The 24,585-nt window shown below is 37.4% G+C and overlaps 1 protein-coding gene across 22 annotated transcripts in view; it reads left to right on the forward strand.

Moving 5' to 3' along the window:
* Nucleotides 1–24,585, forward strand: part of LOC148936493 (protein muscleblind-like) — a 301,423-nt gene that overhangs the window by 143,188 nt on the left and 133,650 nt on the right. The window contains exon 4 of one of the 22 annotated variants that reach the window (XM_089078081.1): nt 11,831–13,409. The exons of 20 other annotated variants lie outside the window; for them this stretch is intronic. In XM_089078081.1, the coding sequence (XP_088934207.1) occupies nt 11,831–11,851 (21 nt within the window). In that variant the 3' untranslated portion in view covers nt 11,852–13,409. Of the gene's footprint in view, nt 1–5,105; nt 5,133–11,830; nt 13,410–24,585 lie in introns of those variants that run through there. One more of the 22 variants, XM_089078083.1, reaches the window with a different exon arrangement.

Raw genomic sequence — 24,585 nt, forward strand, 5'->3', positions numbered from 1 at the left:
CGGCGACGGTCTAAAAGAATATTTGCATCGATAAAACTTCTGGTGGTGGAATTCAGTTTTCTTTGACGTGACCCCTCGCGAGAATTTTTTCCGTGCTTGTCGATTCTCGCTCGGGAATTCCAAGTGTATACTCTCGGATGGTCAGAATATTTTTCGCCGCGAGCGTGTTTTGCCGCGAGAACACAAAATTGAGGACTGAAGAATTTGCATTACGAAATAAGTTGCATAAATCGGATTCTAATGTTCAATGATTCGTACGTTTCGATTTGTAAAAATTTGATCGAATTTTTCAATAATGTCCTTGAAGTTTAATTCTCTTTTATTTATAATTGCTTGTGTCGATTAATATTTTGCTATTATCGAAAATTATCAATTTTTTTATACTTTCACTTCATTGCTATTGAATAAAACTAAATTTCTTAACTACGATTGGTTATTATTATATTAGTCGTATTAATAGTATTAATAGTATTATTTGTACTGTTATTTGTATTTTATTGAATAGTTTTATCAAAATAATTTTATTTGATGAATAAATAATTCTTATAAAATAAGAGTATTATGTAACGTATAAAGAAAGATAACGTTACGATTCGAGTTAATTAAATTTTTAACAAGATCAGTGGAACTGATTTACTAATCTTGCCGAGGTCAATTCTATTTGACATAGTTTCTCCGATATTTTAAGATGATTTCTATGTGTGCGTATGTGTGCGCAGATCAATATGCTATTCACACAATTTGTAACCAGTTTGTCGAAATTGCAAAATAGTATTTTATCTCGTTGGCGAAAATTCAGTAAGCTATAACGAAATATATGATAACGAAACGATTATAATTTATCATTTGAATTATTTATCAAACTTTACACAATTTGCATTCTTAATTAAATTTTTCTAAAAAAAAAATTTATTAAGGAGTTTGCAATGGTTGCACTAACAATTCCATTCATGTTTAGGAAAGAATAATACATACAAATAATATTTTGCATAAATGAAGAAAATTGACAAATGATAGACGGATAACGGTAAAAAGTAAAAAAGAAGAATTAAAAAAAAATACTTTACATACGTTCTTTACGTTGCATGTTTAAGATAAGCTTCATTTTCTGTTTTATATATATATATATCAAAGTTTAAAGATTCTCGAAGTTACGAAAGGGTAATCGTTGCAGAAGCGTAGATGGAGAGGACATTGAGTGTCGGCGGGCTAGGTTAACGACTTCCTGATGAGGCAATGTAGACCACAACTTCTTCGTAATGGACTCCCATGTCCCCCAATATCGCACTTAAAGCGACCTTACAAAGCTACCATATCCCGACGAGGAGTCTTATGAAAGGTCGTCTTGACTATCAGAGATATCGGTGCAATTTGTAGCTTTTGATGTTCTCGTGACTCTTGATGCTTACGCTCTGCTGATAGCTGCGGTGTTTCCGCTCCTACCAAGTTGCTACTGTCCGACTATTTTAGCTATTCGTACGATATATCAGGAATCGCAAACCCAGATAATTACACGACATAATCGTATCTCTTGCGTATATAAAACCGTAAGAGTAAAATCGTATTGTTTGAACAGAAAAAGAGCGAGAGAAGAGATGAGCCAAGCGGGAAGGAGGGGGGGGGACTGAAAGAGCATAAAGTTTTATACATATTTTTTTATTAGGTACGGATAATCTCGCAAAGTTAAACGATCTTTATTTTTTGTAGCCATAACTAAAATGCAATTTCATAAAATAAAATTGCATTTACAAATTTAATGTAATTAATTTTATAATGATCCTTGGACATCGTCATTCTATAAAGAAAGATATTGACACATTAAATGTATCGAAGAATTTATTAATTCTCCAATTTTTGAAATTATTGTTAAATAGATTGCAAATGTTAGAAACTATTTAACAATTTTGCGCATTTATCACTCTCCGAACTTTTGCCGATTACATTTTTAACGACAGCCACGTCGTCGCGATGAGGACTCGAAAAGACGTTGAAGCTTTCGTCGCAATTTGCCCAACCTCGTTTCGACGAACCAGGCGCCAGAATTGCTATAAATAGGCAGTTACGACTTGCATATACGACTGAAAGGGAACGAAGGAATTTTATTTTATTTTATATTGACAAACACGAGTAAGATGAAAATACGTTAGTTAGGTACGGATTAAGTTAAGTTCAAAGTTTCGTTCCCCAAATAAGCGGACGTTTAAAGTCCGATAACGAATCAACGACGACTCTGCGCCTCCTTGAAATGGAATATTTTATTAGTTTCGCCTCGTCTAAATTGCGTCGATTTCAATTTGACTACGAAAATATAAATACGGCCCTGCAACTTTTCAGCACACCGCGAGTGCCCATGCATTTTACGTTTGCTAATATAATCCCGGCCTTAAACGCGCCGTCTACGTTGGTGCGATTAATTACACTGTCGCACGGAAACGCGGTTGCGGGAATATCCGCAGTTCAGTGATTCTCAAATCTCTTTCTACAAACTGCACGTAATTTCTTATCGCGAGAAACCACGCGCGTTGAAATGTTCGAAGAAGCGAGTTAAAATTAATATTGAAAAATTTATTTTTCTTTACAAATGCAAAACGTAATATAAAATTTTGCACAACATTACATTAAGAATTATTGATTTAGCTGGCCACAGAGGATTGAATTTCAATTTTACATTTAATTAAGAAAAATTTAAATAGTATTACACCAAAATGTTTCCAGGAGAGGAAGAAGCAAAAATATTTCTTACGCGTGCGAAATATAAGTATGTAATTATTCCCGCTCATTGATCTCTTATTATTATCTCTTATTAAAGATATGTGTTTATTATTATTATTTTACGTGATAATGTAAGGATTTGCATTTTACTCGTTATACAGTGTCGTTGAATTAATCCTATTATACAGATAGAAGCGCAGTGTGTATTAAAAATAAGAGGTTAACTTATTAAATCTTTAATAATCGGATTACTTCATTCTATAATATTTATTTCAAAGATTGCAGAAGATATTAAAAATACTGTTATTTTGTACAAGACTACTAAGAAAATTCTATCGATAATTGGTTAACGATATAGTAAGCTCAATTTGTATTAAACGAGGCATATTTTAATAACTATTATATTTCAACATTATGTGTAATTGTACATTTATTATAAATCTAGGACATACATTTTAACGTCAAAACTCAACTTATCAAGATAAGAGAAACTAATAGAAATCCAGAAATTCGAGTACATATTGCCAAGCACGTATGCTTTAGTTTGAGGAATAATAAAGTTGAAACACGGATATATATTTTTGCGAAGTTTAGAATGTATGGGGATGATTGATTATCTTCCGATACTTGGTCGACGAAGAATGAGAAATTAATTTGGCTTTGGCGTTTCTTGAAACGCTTGAATGCGCTTGCACATATACTCGTTCGACAGGAACGCAGAACGGAAGAATTAACGAGCAGTCACGTGACCGAGAGAGAGGGCGAGAGATATATCGTAGCGTGAATTATGAAACAACGTGTTTAATGACGCGGCCGGATCCAACTCGCTGTAAATTTTCCACGAGGGGTTGAAGTTTTAAACCCTCTCCATGGCTTCCATACCATTGTCATTCCTCTCGTACGGCCCTCATTTCTACGTCGTCGACTCGCCATCCCCTCATTGACTTTCCCCGCACGTTTTGCCCCTCCCTTCCGCTCTCGCGTCCGGATACCGGAACACATTTTTCAGTTATTAGATACTTATTCCTAATTTTCCGCACCACATTTTTTCTCTCTCTCTCTCTCTTTTTTTTTTTTTTTACCATCTTCTTACTTTTTGTTGTATGGCTTTGATTAAATTTATTTATTCGAGTCTTTTTATAATTATCTCACATCATTAATGTAGAGATTAATGAAGTAACTTAATTTATTTGATCTTCTGCCGGTATTATTCTATTTTATATTTTAGTTTGACAAATTGGTTTATTGCCGTTGTTCGGAGTAAAAAAGGAAATGAGAAATGGAATTTAAAAATTCAAATAGATCTTCTTTTAAAGATCGTTAATTTTCAAAGTGTTTGGTACAATGTCTATTTTTATCTATATTTATATTACGCTTGAGTAATATTTAAGTAATGTTAATGACGATCGGGAAACGGATATCATATTACTGATGACTAAGCCGTCGCTTCAGAGTTAAGTGAATTTATTCACGGCAATGTTGGGTTTAATTAACTCGAGTAAAGTCGACCGTTGAGTCGCAGCTATTCACTGAGAGACCCCACTTTATGCGCGACAGCTTTGGTAACAGTCGGCACCCTTAAATTTCGTAACGAATATATTATTGGGGATGCGCCGTCCATCGAAGGGATGCGCGACAGTGCGTGCAAAAATTTATTTATGCTAAGTGATTGTACATGTAGGCATGATGAGAGTCATGCATAATTAATATCTATGAAGATTATTATTTAAAATATGCCTTTAATGTAATTTGTAGATCGATAATTTTAGTTTAATGTTATATGTAACGTACATTACAGATATGGATAGTGTTCCATTTTTCGTAAAATGGGAAAAATAAAATCCAATTTATATGTAATAAAATTCGAATTAAGAAATATATTTTTAATTATATGAAATGAAAACTTAAAACATGTAAATTATATCGAATAGTATATTTTTACAATTAATTTCATATAAGATAAGTCTATATTTTTTTGTGATAAGTAATTGAAGTAATTATCATGTAATCAAAATAATTCATCAAAGAAGAAGTTTACGGGTTTCTTAACCAATATTCTATGAATATTGAAAGATATTACTTTATTATCTTAAATTAATAATTGATAGGAAATTGCTTTATATTACAAACTCGTAAGATAATTTTAATTTTTATTTATTTATTTTTTTTTAATATGATGTAATATTTAAAAAAATATTAACTATATTTTATTTTATTTGTTGATAAAGCGCAAATAGAATTACTTGAAAATTATTTAAATATATTGGCAGTACTTTTTTGCATTCTTGATAGCTTCAACGACAATCGGCTGTTCTTAAATTGAACAACGACACGTTTGTCAGAGCACGGAAAGGATATCAGCGGAAAGAACAGGTTTTTTTTTTTTATTTCAGGCGCGCATATGAAAGATATGTAGCGACCAAGATGATGAGGCACCTGCACGCAACATTATTTCGGTTCGTTGCAAACGTGTCCGCGGTTGTATCCTGCAACCGATGGTCCGCTCGTGAGGATTTTATACAATGGCGGATAGTGAGATCACTTGATCTCCTTACCTCGTCAGATTTTTGCTCGGAAGAAGACACGTTTGAAAAATGTGGTATATAAAAGAAAAGAAGAAAGGAAGGAAGAAAGGAAGGTAGGAAGGAAGGAAGGAAGGAAGGAAGGGAGGAGGGAAGGAAGGAGCAATGGAGAAAGAGGAAAGGGTCTCGAGTGTCGGTTGTCATGCCCTGAGATGGAGAATAGAATATTACAGAGAAGGCCCTGTCGTAATATTCCGCAAGCTGTTGTTAAAGCTTCCAGCAAAATGTGCTCCACCAGACAGCGAGTAGTTGAGGTATCGAATGCACGGCATTTTTCGTATCGACAGGAGAGAACATGTCGTCCACCTGGTTTTTGATACTAGGAGAGATTTGTTAGCAGGACTTCCGTTCTTAACGACACTCTTGCAGATTGTATCACGTTACATATGACGGATTGAGATTGAATTGCGCGATATGGAATTTAGAATATGGTCAATGAAGATAAATAGATAGATAGAGATAAATGGGCGGATAGATAAAGAGATTTGGGAATAAATTTTTAAAAGACAGCGTAATAAATAATAAATAGATTTAATAAATTAACATGAAAACATGAAAAAAGTTAGCATTTAACGTAATACAAAATTTAAATATTTTAAAGTAGAGGAGAAATACAATATCTGATTACAAAATGGGCATTTGACTAAAAACTGAAGAAAGAAAGGAATGAAATAAGTTATGATAAATATTAAAGAATTGGTTTTAAAAGCTACATGAAGGTATTATATTTTTAATATTAATATAATTTATATAATATTAATTCTTTATTGAAAAAATAGTGTATGTTTATTAATCGCAATCGTATGAATTATAATATCACAAATTATGACACGTCATTGTTACTTGTTTTTACGATTACGCGATAAACATCTATAAAAAGCGATAATTTTATCCTTGCTTCATAACTTACTACTATCGCGCACTCTGAAAATTGTTATCTAAAATAATTGTCGACAGATAATAATTTTAACGTGAACTCGGAGCGCGAGCTCGGCGTCTTGCCAGCAACGTAGAGAGGAATCCCGACTGTCTAGGAATCTAGGTATTGCGAATGTGCGTAAGCGGAATCTTGAAAATTCGCGATAACGAGCCAGAGCGAAACGTGTTAATGAAACGACGCGTTGTGTCGCGTTGCAGATATTGCGACTCGCAACGTCGAGGATCGCCGTTAAACTTTATTAGACTCAGCCTCGCCGTAAGCTCGCCGCACATGTAGACGCTTATTGCTTACGCATGCAATGATATTTACTGTCTACGTGCGAATCTCGATATTTTAAATGGGCGAATTGTCAGGTGCGGAATATGCTAATTAACCTTCGATTGCTATTCATCACTTGGATAAAAAAATATCTATGTGGAGGATGTACGAGAGTGTGTTTGTTCAAACAACGCAAGGTATAAAGATAGATACTTGAACAAGAACACGATTATCGGTTCTTAGTAATGATTGGGCTGATCAAGTTCTTAGTACAGGTTCTTAATACGGTCCATGTCTCATGGGTCACTGCTAATCCACGCTGAACTTTGCGCTCAGACCACTTGATATTATTATTAGCTATAAATACTGCGTAGATTACTTATGATTGCTAATTTTATATTTTTATATTTTTTAATAACAAATTACTTAAAATTAATACTTAATGTTAAAAGATTAGATCAGAAAGATTAGAAGCTCTGGTGTATCAAAATGCTTGTTTCTTTTGAACATTTAACGTAAATATTTGATATATTTTAAATAACAGTAAACAGTGAAACTCTACAGTTTTTAACTTTGCGTTAAAATATAACCAAAATATAACTGTAATGTTTATCAATATGGAAACCATCATTTGATATACATAGAATGCATATCACATAAACTTTTAATTTTTTCTTATTTATTTTTTGAAGAATATATATATATATATATATATATATATATATATATATATTGTAAAAGTTATAGATTGACATAAAAAAATTAATGAAAAATAAAAACTGGATTGTCGGCATTCTATTTTTGTAACGATTTATTCTATTTCTGGATACAATTTTCTATTTACAAAACTGTTTAAAATAGTTGTCTTAAATATCGTTGCTGATTTTTAATTTATTAGATTTTTGTGAAGGGCGACGATGTGACGCAAAAAATCGTCGTGAATATGATAAGAGATCACTTTTAGTCATTAGATCAATTTTAGTTTTAGTTAGATCAATTTTTTGCGTCGAAAAATATATAACGGCGTATACAACGACGACGGAGTGAATGTTGTGTCATGAGAGATAACGTTTTAATTGCAGCAAAAAGACATGTTGCTCTCTAGGTAATTACGGCAGCGTTGTTCATCTTACTTTCTTTACCAGAATATCTTTTTCTGGCATTTAATGGCATTTATTAGCATTTACACGGGTGAGAAAATGTCCGCGACTGTTTGCACTTCGGATAGTCTCTGACCCGACAATACGCTCGTAACGGAAACCTTTCTACCTGTATAATCGTTGCGGCACTAATAACTGGTGGTAATTAGGTTAATGGAATGATACTGCGCTATGCAATTTTTTTAATTCAGCACTCGTGCGATATTAATCACTCACACATCACTCGGTGCATTTTAAAGTTCCGTTTGAAACTGCCGTGTTACTGTTTCCACAAATTTTTTTCGCGTGTTAATATTATTTTTTCCGTGTTAATGTTATTTTTGAAATAACAACGGGCGTAAATATATATATATATATGTATAAATTCTTTTCAACTAAATGCCCTATTGTAAAAAAATAAAAGATAATGGATAATTGTTCTCCGTTTCACTTCGTGAATTTGTTTAAAAGATTTATTGTCCGTAGAAAATTACTCTTTTTATTGATTCTCGTTTTTGTCATTGTTTATACATATGTTTCGGTAAATTTTTTATATCGGGGATTACACTTCTCTCTAAATCCTGCTGCTTTTGTACAATATAAAAAAAAAAAAAAAATTAAACGCAGTGTTTAATAGCGAAAGATCTTCTTTTAAAGGAGAAAAATAGATTTCTAGAAGACGTAAAATAAAATATCGAGCAATTTTACTAGTTTACGCTTTCAAGACAATAACTCGTAATTGGTATCAAAATTTGATGGCAAGACATAAATTTAAGATGCAATATGTAAATAATATTTATACACGCACGCATTAATTATTTGCGTAAATCGTTCGCTCGTTCGTACGGGGTATAAAACCGACGAGAAAATTTATCGCATAAAATCGCAGTTCTCAATTAGTCGAGAGTACTTCGAACTGCTAATCTACGAGACCACGTTGCTCACTGTTGCACATTGGTGTTCTCCGGCACATACCTTACGCGGCCGAGCACGCTTAATGCGATAGCGTATAATACATACCGAGATGTACGTAACTACGCGGCTTAAGCGATCCCTCTTTCTCTCTCATTTCCACTCCTCGACCACGGGAGTCCTCCGGCCGGGCCGAAATTAGAAAACTTTTTATATACGCCAATTTTTAACCAGCCCGCGCTGTTCAGCGGTAATTACTTTTTAAGCCTCTCTCTTTTGCATATTATCTTCGGCGGTCGCCTCGTCCCCTCTCCCTTCCCCTCCTTACTTTCTTCTCGTTTCTTTCTCCTCGTGACTCGCGTTGTAATTTAAAATTTGTATCTTAGCCGAAATCGCGCCGCCTATAATATCATCGTTCGTTCTTGTCGCGCGTCGAGTCCCGTCGCGTCGCGCCGCTCCATTACACCGGCAAACTTACAAGACTTCACGTTTTGCCACCCCCCCCCCCATCCGCGCGCCATTACCCTTTTTGCTCCCGACACTCTTGTATTCATGAATTTTCGCATTTCGGGGATGGAGAACAACACTGCGGGTGGTGCGAGCGAGCCGCACGACGATGCTTCTTTGCTGTGTGCTTTATGAGTGAAGTGCATCGTGGATTTTTCAACAAGTAAAAATTTACAGAATTTTCGTAGCTTGCAAATAAAATCCCCAAGTTCGTTCTCTTTTAAGGATTTAATCCCTAACGGAAGATGCTTGGACTTCCTTCTCATTAAAGTGTGTTTTGAAATTTCTTCTTCATCTCCACCAGAAATTGATGTTTCAAATTTTTTTTAAACTGAAAACTCACACAGAATTTATCCAAGGGAAATATGTATTATGATGTAAAATTTTGACGCGTTATGGCGAAGAGTAGGTTCATTACGACAATACCTTTTTCTCAAAATAACAGGAAGTTTTAGCAAAGTTGTTGGTAAAAATCCTGTCGACGCTCATGATCACCGCGCGGACTTTTCTCGATTCTTTTTCAACGACGGATTTTACCCGCGATTACGTAATTATTCTTCGCACGGCGGACATTTTGTTCGACCGTCTCGGTGGAATGCGTTTTTTTGCCGACGGTCCCCGGTCGGTGTTTTCGCTGGGGAACGGAAAATACATCTGCTAATTTGCATAGTAAATTTGCGCGGTGCACCGTAACGTTTCGAGGACTTCGTCCGCGACGAAGAGGGAGTCCTCCGCGGAGAGAGAAGGAGAGCTGAGAGACAGAGGCACGGACATTTGTTTGCGAAATCTGTATCGCACTAATACCTTTTTGCATCTCTGACCTCATTATCGTCGCGCCAAAAAAAGGGAAAGGGGAAAGAATTAACGTTTTCCACAAAGTGAAATAAAACTTATTTCGATCGCGCGCATGGACGATTCTCGAAATCTTTATAGTGCCAAAATAAATGAGGAAAATATCGTGTATCATTTTATTTGGAATAGAATCGAAAGATAATGCGAAAACGATATAATTTAGTTTCGGAGAATTTTATCGAATTGATATATGTGATATTTCCTTGGGAAGTAGAAAAACTATCGCGATAGAGAGCGTACAAATTTGCCTGGGTGAAAAAAAAAAAAAAAAGAAGCGCGAGAAAAATATTTGGTCCGCATCGACTTGCTCTCGAGGATCCTTCGCTTTGTCTTTTAAATCATTGCCGACTGCGCTGGCATTGAATCGGCGCATCGAAGCACGAAGGCAACCAGACTCGTTGTGGGTGCTCGCCTCGTCTGGCAGAGCCGCATTCTGCCGCTTCCGTGTCATTTTGCGCCAGTAACCACGAGCCGTCTATTATGAAACCGGAAGCATCTGGTTACCGGCGTGGCATAGGCGCGGCGTGACGCGGCGTGGCGCGACGACGCGGGATCTCGGTGATTTTTCTTCACTTCATTGCCCCCCCCCCCCTCCCCCCCACCGCGTTAAGATCACAGAAACGATGGATAATAAAATTTTTCAAGTATTTTTCAACAGCACCACGAAGGCCAATACACAACTTGTACAAAACTTGATTTGTTCTATAACATCTTTCCTCGTGTTACACCTCTGATATGTCGTTTATTTCCTTTGATCGATCGGCCACTTTAGAATTGTGCACTCACGTTAATTCAATTTTTGATTTGGCGCGATAATAATATTCGTTTATATATTTGTTTTATTTTGATTTTGGTCTCGAAGGATTAAGAAATAATCGATAAAAAAAGTTTTCCAATCTTTTTATTTACAAACAAATTTGTAAAATGGATTATTATTTGGTTTCCAAGTAGTAAAAGGAAAGAAAGAAAAAAGAAAGAGAAATATGGCAAAATTAATAAATAAATTATTTGTGTTTTTTTTCGTGTTGTTGGTTTGTCGCAAGATGTTCTCTTCTGGTTTATATTCCGCTGTCTCTATTTGTCTTCGTAGAAATTAGAGCGTACCACATTAATAGCTCCGATTTCATCATGCGAATATGAAACTAGCAGATATTTCTGGCGTAACAAAGTTCTGCCAACCAAATGCAATTTTGTTAAATAAAGGTGGGAAGTCTCGAATCTGTCAAGTGCTAAATTAAGAAACTTTAGTTACGACAGGTAAGAACATGCCATTATACGTTGTTAACGGCATATCAAAGAGGCATAGGTATTAGAGAAACTTAGTTCGTTATTATAGCTTTTTAAGATGGTACTTAAGATGGTGCTTACGAAAAAAATAAAAAAATTGATCATCGTGTTTTTATTAAACGCGATAGAAAAAAAACGTCTTCATGAAACTTGTAATAAGTTTCATAGTTTGCTTTTAAATATCGATGACAAAAGAGTATTACAAAAAAAGCTGTGTTTAGAAAAGATAAAATAAATGTTTTGTTGTTTTTGAGACGAGACATCTCAAAAACATATCGTAAGAAATGATGTTTATTTTATTTTTCCTAAGCACCTAAAAACAGATCTTTTTGTAATACCTTTCTGTATTATGTGCTTCGAAAAGATGTAACATTTAATAAAGATAAACCGTACGATTGAACCGTACTGAATAATTGAGGATTTTTTTTTAAATCATTCTATTCGATATATCAAATGAATGACTAAATTCAAGTTTTTTTTTTTTTTTTTTTTTTTTTTTTTCCGTAGAATTTGCTTCTAGTACATATTATAAGTAATTGTAATAATTAATTTATCGTAATTTAAAGTCCCGTTTTCCTTCATAAAATTTTATTTTAAAGAATATCTCGTGTGTAATAGCCGATTTTCTTCTTTTGTTTCAGGTAAGTCCGAGGAAAAAATAACAATGCTGCACTCGAGTGGCGAACAACAGGTCGCGATGCGGTAATGTTGCAATTAACGAGGAGCCCGTCGAATAGTCGAGTGCCGGATAGTCGACATAAGCAGGTATTAAAAAAAAAAAATAGATAAAGCAGTCCGGAGTCCGTTACAAGCTCCAGGCTTGTACAGAAGAGCTCAATGGCTCCGGAATATCTCGATGGTCCAGAACACACGAGATGTTCTCCGTGATGCGAGTGGAGAGAAGGGAAAAGGCAGACAATCGTACATTAATACTTATCACTCGATTTCGCATCCTTGCTCGGTTACAGACGGAGAAGATCAGAGGATTCCGTGTGCATTCCGACGGCACGGCGCGAAAAGTTGTCAACAACAGTTTAAGCTCGCTGCAGCATAATAGATTGTACGCCTGTTTCTCTTTCATCACACCCGGTATAATATTGACCATCATCACTGGTTGTTATGTGCGTGTTACTATAAATAAAAAAGAATTTAATCTAATTTTCTTCCATTTTGCTCTCAAATATATGCTTCGCATATATACGTAGAGTTCAAAAACGATGTTTTAATTTTATTTCTACAAAACTTTGTTACGAATGGATTGTGAAATTATTTTTTTTGTGCTACAGCTAATGATGGACTGCTAAAAATTGTTTTTGCTAATATTGTTTGCCAAATAAATTTGCTACATTGAAAAGATTTGCTGTCGTATTGACAAAAGCGAATTATTGGCACATACTTTTCACCCCGTTGCATTAATAATTATAATAGGATTTTAGTATTAATATTAGTTTTGATAATATAGAGTGTAATGTGGCATAAATGCGTAAATCATTTAAACAATTTGGAAAATTTTTATTTTTTTATTTGGATATTATTTCGTAATATTTAATGTATTACAACGGACGGCGGTATATATTTGTAGTGTGAAAGTGTCCGCTAAGAAAAAGTTTGACTTTCGGCGCATCGAAGAATTCACGGTTGGAGAAATTATATTAGTCGCGATAAATCTGGAAGGCCCATACGCACTCGTTACGCACCACACAGCGACTGGTATTTTAGTGATTACATTACAATCCGAGTTCGAGATATTTATGACATAATATTTTACAGCCGAAAGTCCTGTTGCGCGAGCGACCCGCCAATTTGTGTCTGTGCTTAACGCGCACATTGGCATTCCATTATCTACATTGATCCTCGCTTTTCGTGTATTTTATACTTTATCGACATCGTCCCTAGGGCGAAATGAATTTTCGCTAGGCACTGCCGAGCGATGCCAACCGTAAATTGCCCACTGTTTGATCGCGATCGAACGTAAACACGCGGAATTTTATACGAAGAATTTCTTTCATTTCCGTCGATGATCTCATGTTAGATGTCGTCAATTCAAACGCAATATCGTATTACAGCGTAATATTTGTGCGTGTAGAATTTATATCTTTACAAATGTAGAAAAAAAAAGCTTGCTTTCGAAGAAGTATTTCTTATAAAATCGCTAATACTCTTCATCATTTTTCTTTACGTTTCTATTTCATTTTCTGTAATTGGAATATAGCGATACGTTTTGTATTTACATTAAAGATAATCTTATTATTTTGCATAATACATTACAGCTATGTTACAATGGCATCAATTTTTATACGAATACGATATTTTATCATATGCTGTGGTGCAAAATGTCGGCAAAGACAATCATCGCTAGATAAACTTTCCGAAATAATTTTTCGTCGAGGGAAACACGTTTTGTTCCGATGAATGCAGTATACACGCGATTGTTAGTTCTGCCAAAGTGGTTGCTGCTTTGTTTTTTAATTTTTCTCAATTACGCAGTACCGTCCGCGTTTCAAGTGTTGCGCTCGACTGTTTGCCGGGTTTTAATGGCCCGGCCTGCGAAATTAACTTTGTTATTTATGTCACATTATTACGAAATAATGCGCTTCTCAACTCGGCTCTTTTGAAATCGCGATAACGATATCAGCTGTACATCTTAAGAAATTAGCTGTGACGCGTTAGAAATATCGTTTGCGACGACCGCCATTGTTATTTGGTCTAGATTAGATTGGCGTGGAGCATATGTCTTCTGGAATAAAAGACGATTTCCCATAAAAGTTTCAGTCGACCAAACTCTCGCCGCGACGTATGGTGACTCATTATCCCGAAGATCGTTAGATCGCATTATTTTTCGTTTACGACTTTGGCATGTCGCGGATCGGCCAAAGCAAACAAATAGTTTTCAATAAGAAAGTTTCCTTGTAAGGGGTCCAGGTGCAGGGAACTTCTGTGGCAAGAGTCTAAGGCGCCGGGGGAACGAAACTTTTTCCCAGTTTTTAAAACAGTTCCGCGCTTTTCCAACATTTAAAGACTACATAGTTCGGGGCACTCACTCCTTTTTTCCCTGCTACCTCCCCCCCTCCCTCACGGCTCCGGGGTGCATTCTGTTACCTATCTAGGAGTGTAATCGAGTCTTTTGCCTGTTCGCCCTCGGGCTTATCTCCGCGGCAACTTGAAGCAACATTCCGCCGCCCGGAGATATTCCGGGAAATTAATATTCCGCGAAAAATCACGCGAGCGCGAAAATGCGGCGGAAAATGATTTCGCGGAGCGAGCGGGGAAGAGAGCGGGGGGAAAAGTTTTGCGCGCGATCAAGATCGAGCGGAAATCAAAGTTGTGCAAACACGCGGCATTATTCTTCTTTCCGCGGTAAAGAGAACACTCGGCTTTGCCGGCGCTATTCGAAACGAATGCCATCGAGTGGAATGAAATAATGAACGAAATTACAACCGACGCTTTGCCGATACCTCCTCTCTCGGTTTCGACATTTCTGATATCCAATTGCGCAATATCCCCGACTTCATCGGTCCTGAGAATTCTCCGAGTTCCATTTCACTAGATTGAATGAAAATTAGATAGATTATACGCTGGGATTATCGTTAATTCGACGGGAGATTATGATTGAAACAAAACCAAGACGTTACTCAACTGTCATTTATTAACAAAATAATAGATTTATTTAATTTAGGTCATTTAGGTCAACGAAAAATATGTTGTGAACTTTCGGTATAATTTTGCTTATCGTAATCAAATTAAAATTTTACATTTGAGTCTCGCGCGCGCACGCGCGTAAAATTTCGCGTAATTATTGGAATTATTTGTTCAGATACGATTTCGAGAGAATAAATTTCCGCGTACGAGGCGTGTCATTTTTTTTTTTTTCGCTCCATTCCAAAAGGCGCGTTTGTAACCGAGCAAGGATGCGAGATCGAGTGATAAGTAAATGATAAGTAAATGATTATTTGCCTTTTCCCTTCTCCCCACATCGCGTCACGGAGAACATCTCGTGTGTTCTGGACCATCGAGATGTTTCGGAGCCATTGAGCAAAATAAAATAATGACGAAATTGCATCGGGTGCTTTTCCGCGGTGGTACGTGCGGCCAATACCGGTCACGGTGGTCGTAGCGTAACTTATCCAGTTTGAAAATTTCGCAGGATAGTGCTTTTGCTGGTACCGGCAGTCTTAGTACGTTTTTCTCGTGATTTTCCTTTTAAGGAAAATCGCGCCGTTGCATCGCGTCCGTTGCTTTCGCTTCATCGGAATAAAATTATTCCGCGAGAAAAGAAAAGAGGGTGTTTTTTTTTTTTTTTTTTAACACGGTCAGCATCTGTAGATAGATTATAATGTACGACGATATGTTTTTCACACAATGTAGCATACATGCATACGAGGAATCTTTACGTAATCAAAGTATTTTTAGATTTTAGATTTTATTATTTATTATTTGACTTTCCGAAAAGTATTCTCGGCAAATGTCGAGTGGATTAAAGAGATTTCTAAAAACTACAAAGAGTAAAAAAATGTTACATTGAATTTGGTTAAAAAATTATTTTTCTTCTTTTCCACGTAGCAATGATCCTTTGTTATCTCTAACCGCTCGGTAGGAACTTGTATTTGAATTAGATCGATTTAAATAATAAGATAATATTGATATAAAATATTCGCGCGTATTGAAGGCAGCAGTTGAGATTCTAACATTCTACATTCTAAAGTAAATCGAGCGTTAAAACACCATTACTCAACGTTATGAATATTTTAGCAAATGTTAACGAATATATAAACGCGCAGCACTTAACGCGTTTGTTTTTGTTCTTGTGACGTACAGAATAATTTATGCCGTTTTTATCGAAAGATTTAAATATCAGCACGTGATATATATATGTCGCGATATTACAGTATCCAGTAAAGCGAAACGCGACGCTTAACGTTAAACAAACAAAATTACATCTTGAAATTCTCGGATTGTCGTTACCGTTTGTTGACGCACAATTGATTGTCGTCCATACGTTATTCATCTTTATTAAACAATTTTAATATCTTCGTAAACACGCGCCGCGATATATCATCGGGTAATACTCTTATCGCGAGCTGTGAAAGTAGGGAGGAATTGGATAGAAGCGGAACATTTTTCACTTCCGGAATGATATACTGTGCCTGATGTAAGGATGGCTTCGTCCTTTTACACCAGGAGCATCGCTGAATCTCTTAAGGATCTCGCGGAAACTCGATTTTCCCCAAAGTCGTAAGTAATAAAAATTGCGTCGGGCGACAGCTAATATCAGCGATGACATTCCGATGCATTTTTATTGCCGGTCATTTAATTTGTCAAATCACCTTGGTTATATCGCCTTTTATGTTCGAACTACGTGCATTAGCAACAATGTTGGCCGATGACAATGTTGGGAGAAATAAAGGTATAATTTTTTTTGCAACAAGAATCTAAATAAACTTGTAATATATACGACGGGAAAAAAGTTGGAGCCTCGAGTTTGAAATATCGGTATTTTTTGTGAAATTAAAATTACTTATTTTTTATTTCGTCAATGCGCAAAGTCGTTTACGTATAGAAAATTAAATATTTACTGCATCGCAATTAATACCTCGATGTTATATCCGCGTTATTAATTGATGTATACTATTAAACCGATCAATCTAGCGCACACATAACAGCGGCCATACCGTCAGTAATTCTAATTACGACGCAATGAAGGTTTATTCGTTATTAAACGCGACCATTATACCGATAAACTTTAGCTTGCGTTTCTGCAGTTACATCTGCGATCTACATACTTTACGAGTTATGAACAATCGAATATACGAAGATACCATCGCGCGCAATTGCTGAGTCATGGCATGGTAATTCTGGAGCATAAGCCAACTCGCACCGCAAAATAAATGCATAATAAACGCCGTAATGACGTACGTCGCGCGAAAAACGTATGTCACTCGCGGTGAACGGGAGTGGTAAACGATTTTTCAATACGATTTTCTATTATACATGGATATGAAAAAAAAAACGCTCCTGGCAATTTGCTATATTGTATGAGTTATATTATGCGTATATTGTACTTTAATGCGTTTCCCATTTGCGGATCAGATCGATGGGTGGGGATTCGATTTTAAATTAAATCGTATGAAAATTCTGCATTTCGATGAAGCAGAAACAGATGAAGAGCGGCTCCTGCGCGCTCTTTTAATGAGTTTTTACAAATTGATATATTATAATGAAATTAAAAATTTTTAGTAATCGTCGGAAATCTGTGCATACACGAAAAAGAAGATTAGTTGCAATAGCAAGAATCTGTGTTAATAGCAAAATTTCAGTTATATGAATTCCTACAAAGCTTTTAGCAAGGCCAATTTCAATTAGAGATAACATTACAGATCAAACACACACAAAAAGTTAATTAGCAGATACTCGAATGATTGTTTCGCGGCAGACAACGATTTGCATTGTCACTCGCTGTAACGATCTTATAAAGCAACCAATATTTTATTTTATCTCTGATTTTTATTGATTATTCTTTGAAAAAAATAACGTACTAAAGATTTACCAGAATTGTATTCAAATGTAATCGTCACTTTATATGGAAGATGTTGTAGAAATATCCAATTGAGATATTTTTTTTCAACTAGAAGTAACTGTAAGAAACGTCATCTATTAAATTAATTATATACTTTTGTTGCTTTATCTGTTAATTGCGACGACAAAATTTCAGTTTGTAATCAATATAATCATAGTAAATATATCTTGCTATAAAAACGATGTAGTAGCGATGATAAATTCTTTTGCTACAGCAAATATAATTTCAGCAAACATAATTAGCTTCGACGGTGGAAATTTTTCTTTTTTTCACATACATATGTGAAGAATTTAAAATTAGAAAATTTTAGCAGATTTTTAGCTTTTTTGAAAATTGAAAAAGGTCAGGAGAAAACTTGACTAGCTTAAAGATTAATTATTACTATTATTTGATAAATTTTTCAATTTTTTTCTTTCTTAAATCTTAAAGAAACGTATTGTGTAATTAAGAGAAGTCAAACGATTTATTTTTGTCTTTAATTAATGTTCTAACTACGTTTCCTATATTTTTCGCGTTTCCACTCACTGGAAACTAATGGTTTAAACGGATTTCATCTTCGCAATTTTATTCAGGCGTCGGAAATAATTTAAGGTCGAGCGGATTAATGAAATGTAATCGATCGATTGGTATTACCGGCGGCTCGAGCAATTTTCACAGGAGCGCCACATCCGTCTATCGATCGGCTCGTCTCCTTTTTACCATTGGTATTCGGAACGATCGGGATATCCCGTGGCTCTCGGTCGTGTCAACCTTTCGAGGGCGCCCCATTGTCCTGCGGCTTTCAGCCTCGGAAATGAAGTAATGGAAACGCGGCTGGATCTCCCTTTCCTGCGCCGCACGACGTACAATTTTACTCTTTTCTTTTTTCTAGCTCTCCCCCCCCCCTCTCTCTCTCTCTCTCTCTCTCTCTCTCTCTCATCCTGCCTTCATTCCGTCGACTCGTTTCCGCTAGCTTTCCTTCATCTGTTCTTTCTTTTTATCCGCTTGTCACCGACCGCACCCCGGGTTTGCCGCAATCGTATTAAGTTCGCTGTTTCGTCGATGAGTTGCGTTTACAGCGTGCAACATGTCCAACGGGAAGGGCTTGTGAGAATTCATATCTCACTAAATTGTTTTCGTACCAACTGTATATTTCGTATCTTCCGGACTTATTTTTGTGATGTGGAAAAAAAGAAAATCTCAAACTAAAATTATCTCAAACGAAAATTTAAGTTGAGTCGAGGGAAGAGAGTAAAGAGACGTAAAGAAAAGTATAATTATTCTTTATAGCTGTCGGACAAACAGTGTATATATAGAAATGCGAATTTGATGTTGCGCAAGTGAAAAATGGCGCACGTATCGTGCCGAAAAGAAATAATTGTACAGTAATGATCTTTCTTGATAAAAAAAAAGAAAAATTTCAAATTTTCTCAAGACTGAGAAAAAAGCAAGCAAGAGATTTGGTAGAAATTGAATTGAGAGAAATTTTTGTCTATTTTTGAGAGAAACACCACTGTCTCGAAGGGTCACTAGCCTTTAAGGGTTAACGACGGCTCTGCTTTCTTTCTTCACTCCGCTCCTCTACTCTTCGCCACTATTTCCGCTTGTTTTCTCTAGCACGCGTCATCGGACGCGACCGCGACGATCGTATTAGCACCGCCTTTCTTCCGTTCGTTCCCTTCGACATAAGTTTATATCGTCGGCGCACTCGAATTCTTCGACGGCACACCGTTCCCTCTGTTCCCTTCTCTGGTCCATTCGGCACCCGGTCTCTGGTCCACGGCTTAGAAATACAATAAAATTGTTCCCCGCGACTACTCGATCTCGGGGCCCCCGCGTAAAAGGCTTTCGGAGATTTCGAGTGGTAATTTATTTTCGGCCGCGAGGGTCCTCTGGAGTGTGCGGCGAGAGTCACGACAAAGGAAAACTATCTCCTCGAGTCTCGTCAATGTGTCGTCCTCGGCCCTCGACTCCCCCCCCCCCCTCTTCTCTTTTCCCTCGACCTCCTCGTCCTTCCCCTTACTCTTTCCATTTTGCCGTTTCTTTCGCTTTTTTCTACTTTTTTCCGCCTGGAATCTTCTGGAGTTCCTCCAGGAAACGTTTGTGTGTCGCGACTTTGTTTCGCGACTTTCGTCGTCGCAAATTAGGACGAAAATTCAGTCGTCGGTGAAGTCCATTAAAATCCTCGCCCCGAGCAGTGATGTTTACGAAATAATTATTAGCCGTTAAATTTCCGATGGCACGGAATAAATTTTACAAAATTTCATAGATAGATATTTGGCATTGCTTTTCGACTTGTGCAAGTTGAATAAACAAGTAAATAAATGAATAAAAACACAAGATATTATAACGTAAATCTGTATTGGCTATATGAAGCTAATGAAGAAATGCCTTGTGATAAGCGGATTAGTGTATTTCATCGACTTAAATGTATTATTTTTGATTTCTCTATGTATTTATGCTGATTAATTTAATGAAATAAATTATAAATTTCAACCACCGATGTGCAGTAGAGCTTATTGTTATGTTCATTAATTATTATTATATGGGACGTATGCCGACGGTGAGGCAAACGATTTATTGGTACAATGAACTAATTACTTTCTACCGTACAATGGTAATTGTAACGCACATTCCTGGTATATTAAGCGTCACGTTCGCTCCATTGTACGAACCATAATGGATATTATGTCATACGAGAAATATCTCCACTTTGTTCACGGAACTGTCGGCGAATGCTCTTTTCGCGGGGACGCACTCAGATGATTTCACTCTCCGTCTCGGAGGAAATCCATTTTTAAGCCCTGTTTTTTTCTCCAGCCATGCGAAAGCCTTTTAAATCCCGCGTGCTCGTTCGAACGTTTTTTTTTTTTTTTTTTTTTTTAATCCTGTTCCTTCCGCACACTGATATTTTCAGTGCTTAACGCGGGGAAGTCGAGGATCTTAAAGTTTCAGCAATTGCGCGCGACGTATCCCAGGAGGGGGTGTGGGTGAGATGATATTCACACATTAATGACTACTTTTTCACGTTGCGTAATACATTCTATCATCGTAAACTAGGCATTGTATATTATTGACGTTGCCGAGTCTCACGCCGCATTACTACGAGTAATAAACCGCGTGTCACGCGTTTTCCAGCGTTTTTCTTCCTAGCCTATCGTCGTGCCTGTTAAAGTAACGGCTATGTCGCTTGCGGCGTAAAAATCTGCCGAGGGTCGTAAAAGCAAGGTCCGCCAAGACACGGCTAATTTTCCACGTAGACGTTACGCAAGCGTCCGTGGCGAGATATATATATATATATATATATATATATATATATATATATATATATATGTATATATCCGGTCAAATGTTGAAAGGAAGCCTTAACGGCGACAGGATAGGCTCCACGATGCTCTCTGTGTCTCGGATCCTGTCGGCCTTCATCCCTTCTGTCCTTCATCGCGTATTTCACGTGGTCATAAAGAGTCGTGCGCGAGTGCCAGAATTGACTCTGTAACGAGCGCTGTAATAACGAACGAGCTACGATGTAAGTCAAACGAATGGGTTTTTTACGAGTTTCGAGGAGATAATGTCGTAAGGAGGGAAAAACACCGAGAGGACAAGCATGGAGAGGGAGACAATGAGGAGGGAAGGAGCTGGGTTGTCACGGGCGAGCTATTGCGGCCCGTGAATATACGAAAGCCAAACTATTAAAAAGATATTTCGTGTGAATTTTCCGCGCATTAAGAAGCTTGAAAACTTAAGGCGCTTTCGTTGTCTCGTCGTACCGTTATTATGAAGTTGACGGTTTGTTGAAAACATTCTCAACCAAAGAATTTACTTCAAAAAAACTATAATTTTATTTCATACTGTCGTTAAGAGTTAGTAATTAAGAGTTTGCAATAAAAAAAAAAAAAAAATTTCAAATTTTTCTTACTGTTAATTTTCATACAAAATTTAATACAAACGTCCCAAATTTTTTAGAGACATTAACAATTTTTTATAATTAATATCATTATGATTGTTACACGTATGAGTGGTTGCTGCACGCCGCCGATTTTAAGGGAATTTTAAGAGGGTTACATTATACTTAAAACAAAAAAAAAGAAAAATTGAATTATTGGCTCAGAAACACTATTAAAACGAATTGCGTAAAACGCAAATCGAAAAGTCACATTTGCTCTGTGGCAGGCGTAAAACGCTTCATCGAGAAAAATTACAGACAAGCGGGAATAATAGCAGGGCGCAATGGCCCCCGCAGTGGTTCACAACGTGACACCATGTGCGCTCGGTATCAAAAAGAAAACGCGGACCCCGTTTTTGATATCCGCTTATTTCCCGACCACGTCGTTTTGTCGCGCGGGCTTTTTCAGATTTTTAATTAAAAATGTGGAGAGCTCGCGGCGGACGGGTGATGGGGTCGGTCACATAGGAGGGCTCGGGCGGGATAAGCTTTGTGCATGGTATATAAACTCTGTTTAGCCGTCACGCCGATATACACTTTTGGCTCGCATGTTATTACGGGACCGCGATTTTATGCGGGATACGTTCCCGTATACGTTCGCGAATTAGGGCTGTTTCGCGCGTCGGGGGCTGCCGAATTTTCGCGATAACCCGCGCGATAACAGCCCAAGTTACGGTAATCTAATCGTAACCGCCGTATTTTCCGGCGCGGATTTAGACGCGCCGGCCATTATGCCGTCGTTGAATTTTTATATCCGCGATTTTACGCCATTCGGGGTTAGATATCGTTCCGGTATGAACGAAAATGTCGAGTTAAAGCGCGACTGTGATGTTATTAAATTCGCTTGTACGAACGATACAATATTGCGAAGGCTTGCTTAAAATATTTTGCGTTATCTTTTGTACGTGTCGTAAACTGCACCGGTGTATGCGGTGTATGCGGATAATCTTATAAAAAAACGTAAATCGTATTGAGAAACCACGCGCGAGAATGCGACTTTATTAAAGAACAAGTTCCTCCCAATTGATTTTAATAATCTTTCAAAAATTCGATTCTTCTTGAATTGTGCAACCGTAAACATAAAAAGCATATTCGAAATTTTATTTTACGTGTTTTATTTTAAATTATATCTTGCTGTCAAATGCTCAGGATTAACATGTATCAGACGTATTGTGTCGAGAAATAAAATAAAATTTTTTTCTGATATAATAAATCTCAAACATTATAAATTTGTTAACTGAAGAAATGAGGACCATTGTTGCACATGAACAATATTTGATTTTTTTAATATTTTGCATGTGCAATAATAATAATAATGGTCACAGATACATTGGCGTACGCCATTCGGAACGTACCCGGAAATATGTAAATCGTAGAATGGAATTGGTTGGGCGGATATATATCGGAGGGAAAGTCGAAAGAGTGCCGAGAGGTAGAGTCACGTAAGGGCGTTATTAAAAACGTGCCAGTAGGGTGGTAGTTTTCAGGAGCAATATGCGGTTGTCTGTGCCACAAGCAAAGAGACTTCTTCGTCCTAGCCACGTGGAGCCCTTTGATGATGGCGACCAAGTTTCGTGGATAAAGCTCTTTCTCTTTGTTCGCTTCCCGTTTTCCCGGTATCTCGTAGCAGATCCCCACGTCGGCTTCTTCTCCCAGATCACGGCGAACCTATTTCTCTCGCAGCCACTCGAAATTTAAGTCGTTAAAATTACATTAGAGAGAGAGAGAGAGAGAGAAAAAAAAGAAACCTAGACTCTCAGAGTCCCGTCCCGTACGTAACGGCGTTCGGTAATTTAGGATGAAGGTCTAAGAGCGGGATCCGCAGCCCCGATCACGAATTACCGAAAGCCCCGGAGAATAATGAATGTTATTCCTCACTCTCTTCCTTCCTTCCCCTACTCTTGCGAGCCGCGGGGATAAAGGGGTAAAGAGATGGGACGGGCCCTCTCGGAAGACTCGCTTTCCACTCGGTGGCTCCTTCGCGCGCGCGGCAACACACAGCCACAGCTCCTTCCACCTCTTCCCTCTAATTCGACTCCTCGACCACCGCCAACCCCAATCTCCAGCCGCCACTCGGTTATTACTGGTTGGTCTCCCGGGAAGACGTTATTATCCGTGTGGCTTCTCCGCGATGAGTTTCTCTCTCGGAGACTGATTGACGGCGTGAAAAACTTGAACGGAACAGAACGGAACGCGCGCCGCACGTATCGATTCTCCTCGATGCGATCGCGTTATCTAATTATCCGCTTGAAATTACCCACTGTCGTTTTTCTCTCTCGTTAATAACCTCCTGTCGCTCGCTTCGGTAGATTCTTCTGTGGAATTTGAAAATGCAAAATCTCTCTCTCTCTCTCTCTCTGTATCTTTTTCCATCTCTTATTTTTGGCCGATATTCCGATATAATTTGAATCATTATCGCCTTCATTCACGTCTGAGAAATATCACGCGGAGGTATAGCAGCTCGATTTTACTTTATTTTCGGAAATGGCCGCGGTAGAGTGCGTTTTGGGGAAAAAAATGACGCGCACCTGCAACCATTCGTTGCGATAAATACAGAACGGGCGGCGGCGCACCGGCAGAGCCTCCGCAACTGACATTTGTTATCGAATGACAAGCTTCTCCCCGTCGACACATTTATCTTTCGAGCGTAGCGTCGCGGTATGGAGTTCATTTGCCCGATACGTACCGAATATGTACTATTACCGTGAACAAATTAACTCGCTCTCCGGCGTCCACGCTTCTGCCCGACGATTCGCTCGCGTGGGAAAGAGAGGCCTGGCTAGGCATATAGGTATTGTCGGACACGGTTGGTCTTTCCACGTTTGCGCGTGTCGATCGACACTGGTATCAATCGTAAATCGGAACGAACGGACCATACGAGAGACGGTCCGACGAGT

The sequence above is a fragment of the Pogonomyrmex barbatus genome, unplaced genomic scaffold, assembly GCF_055798465.1.
Source record: "Pogonomyrmex barbatus isolate J1 unplaced genomic scaffold, ASM5579846v1 scaffold21, whole genome shotgun sequence".
Taxonomy (NCBI): Eukaryota; Metazoa; Arthropoda; class Insecta; order Hymenoptera; family Formicidae; genus Pogonomyrmex; species Pogonomyrmex barbatus.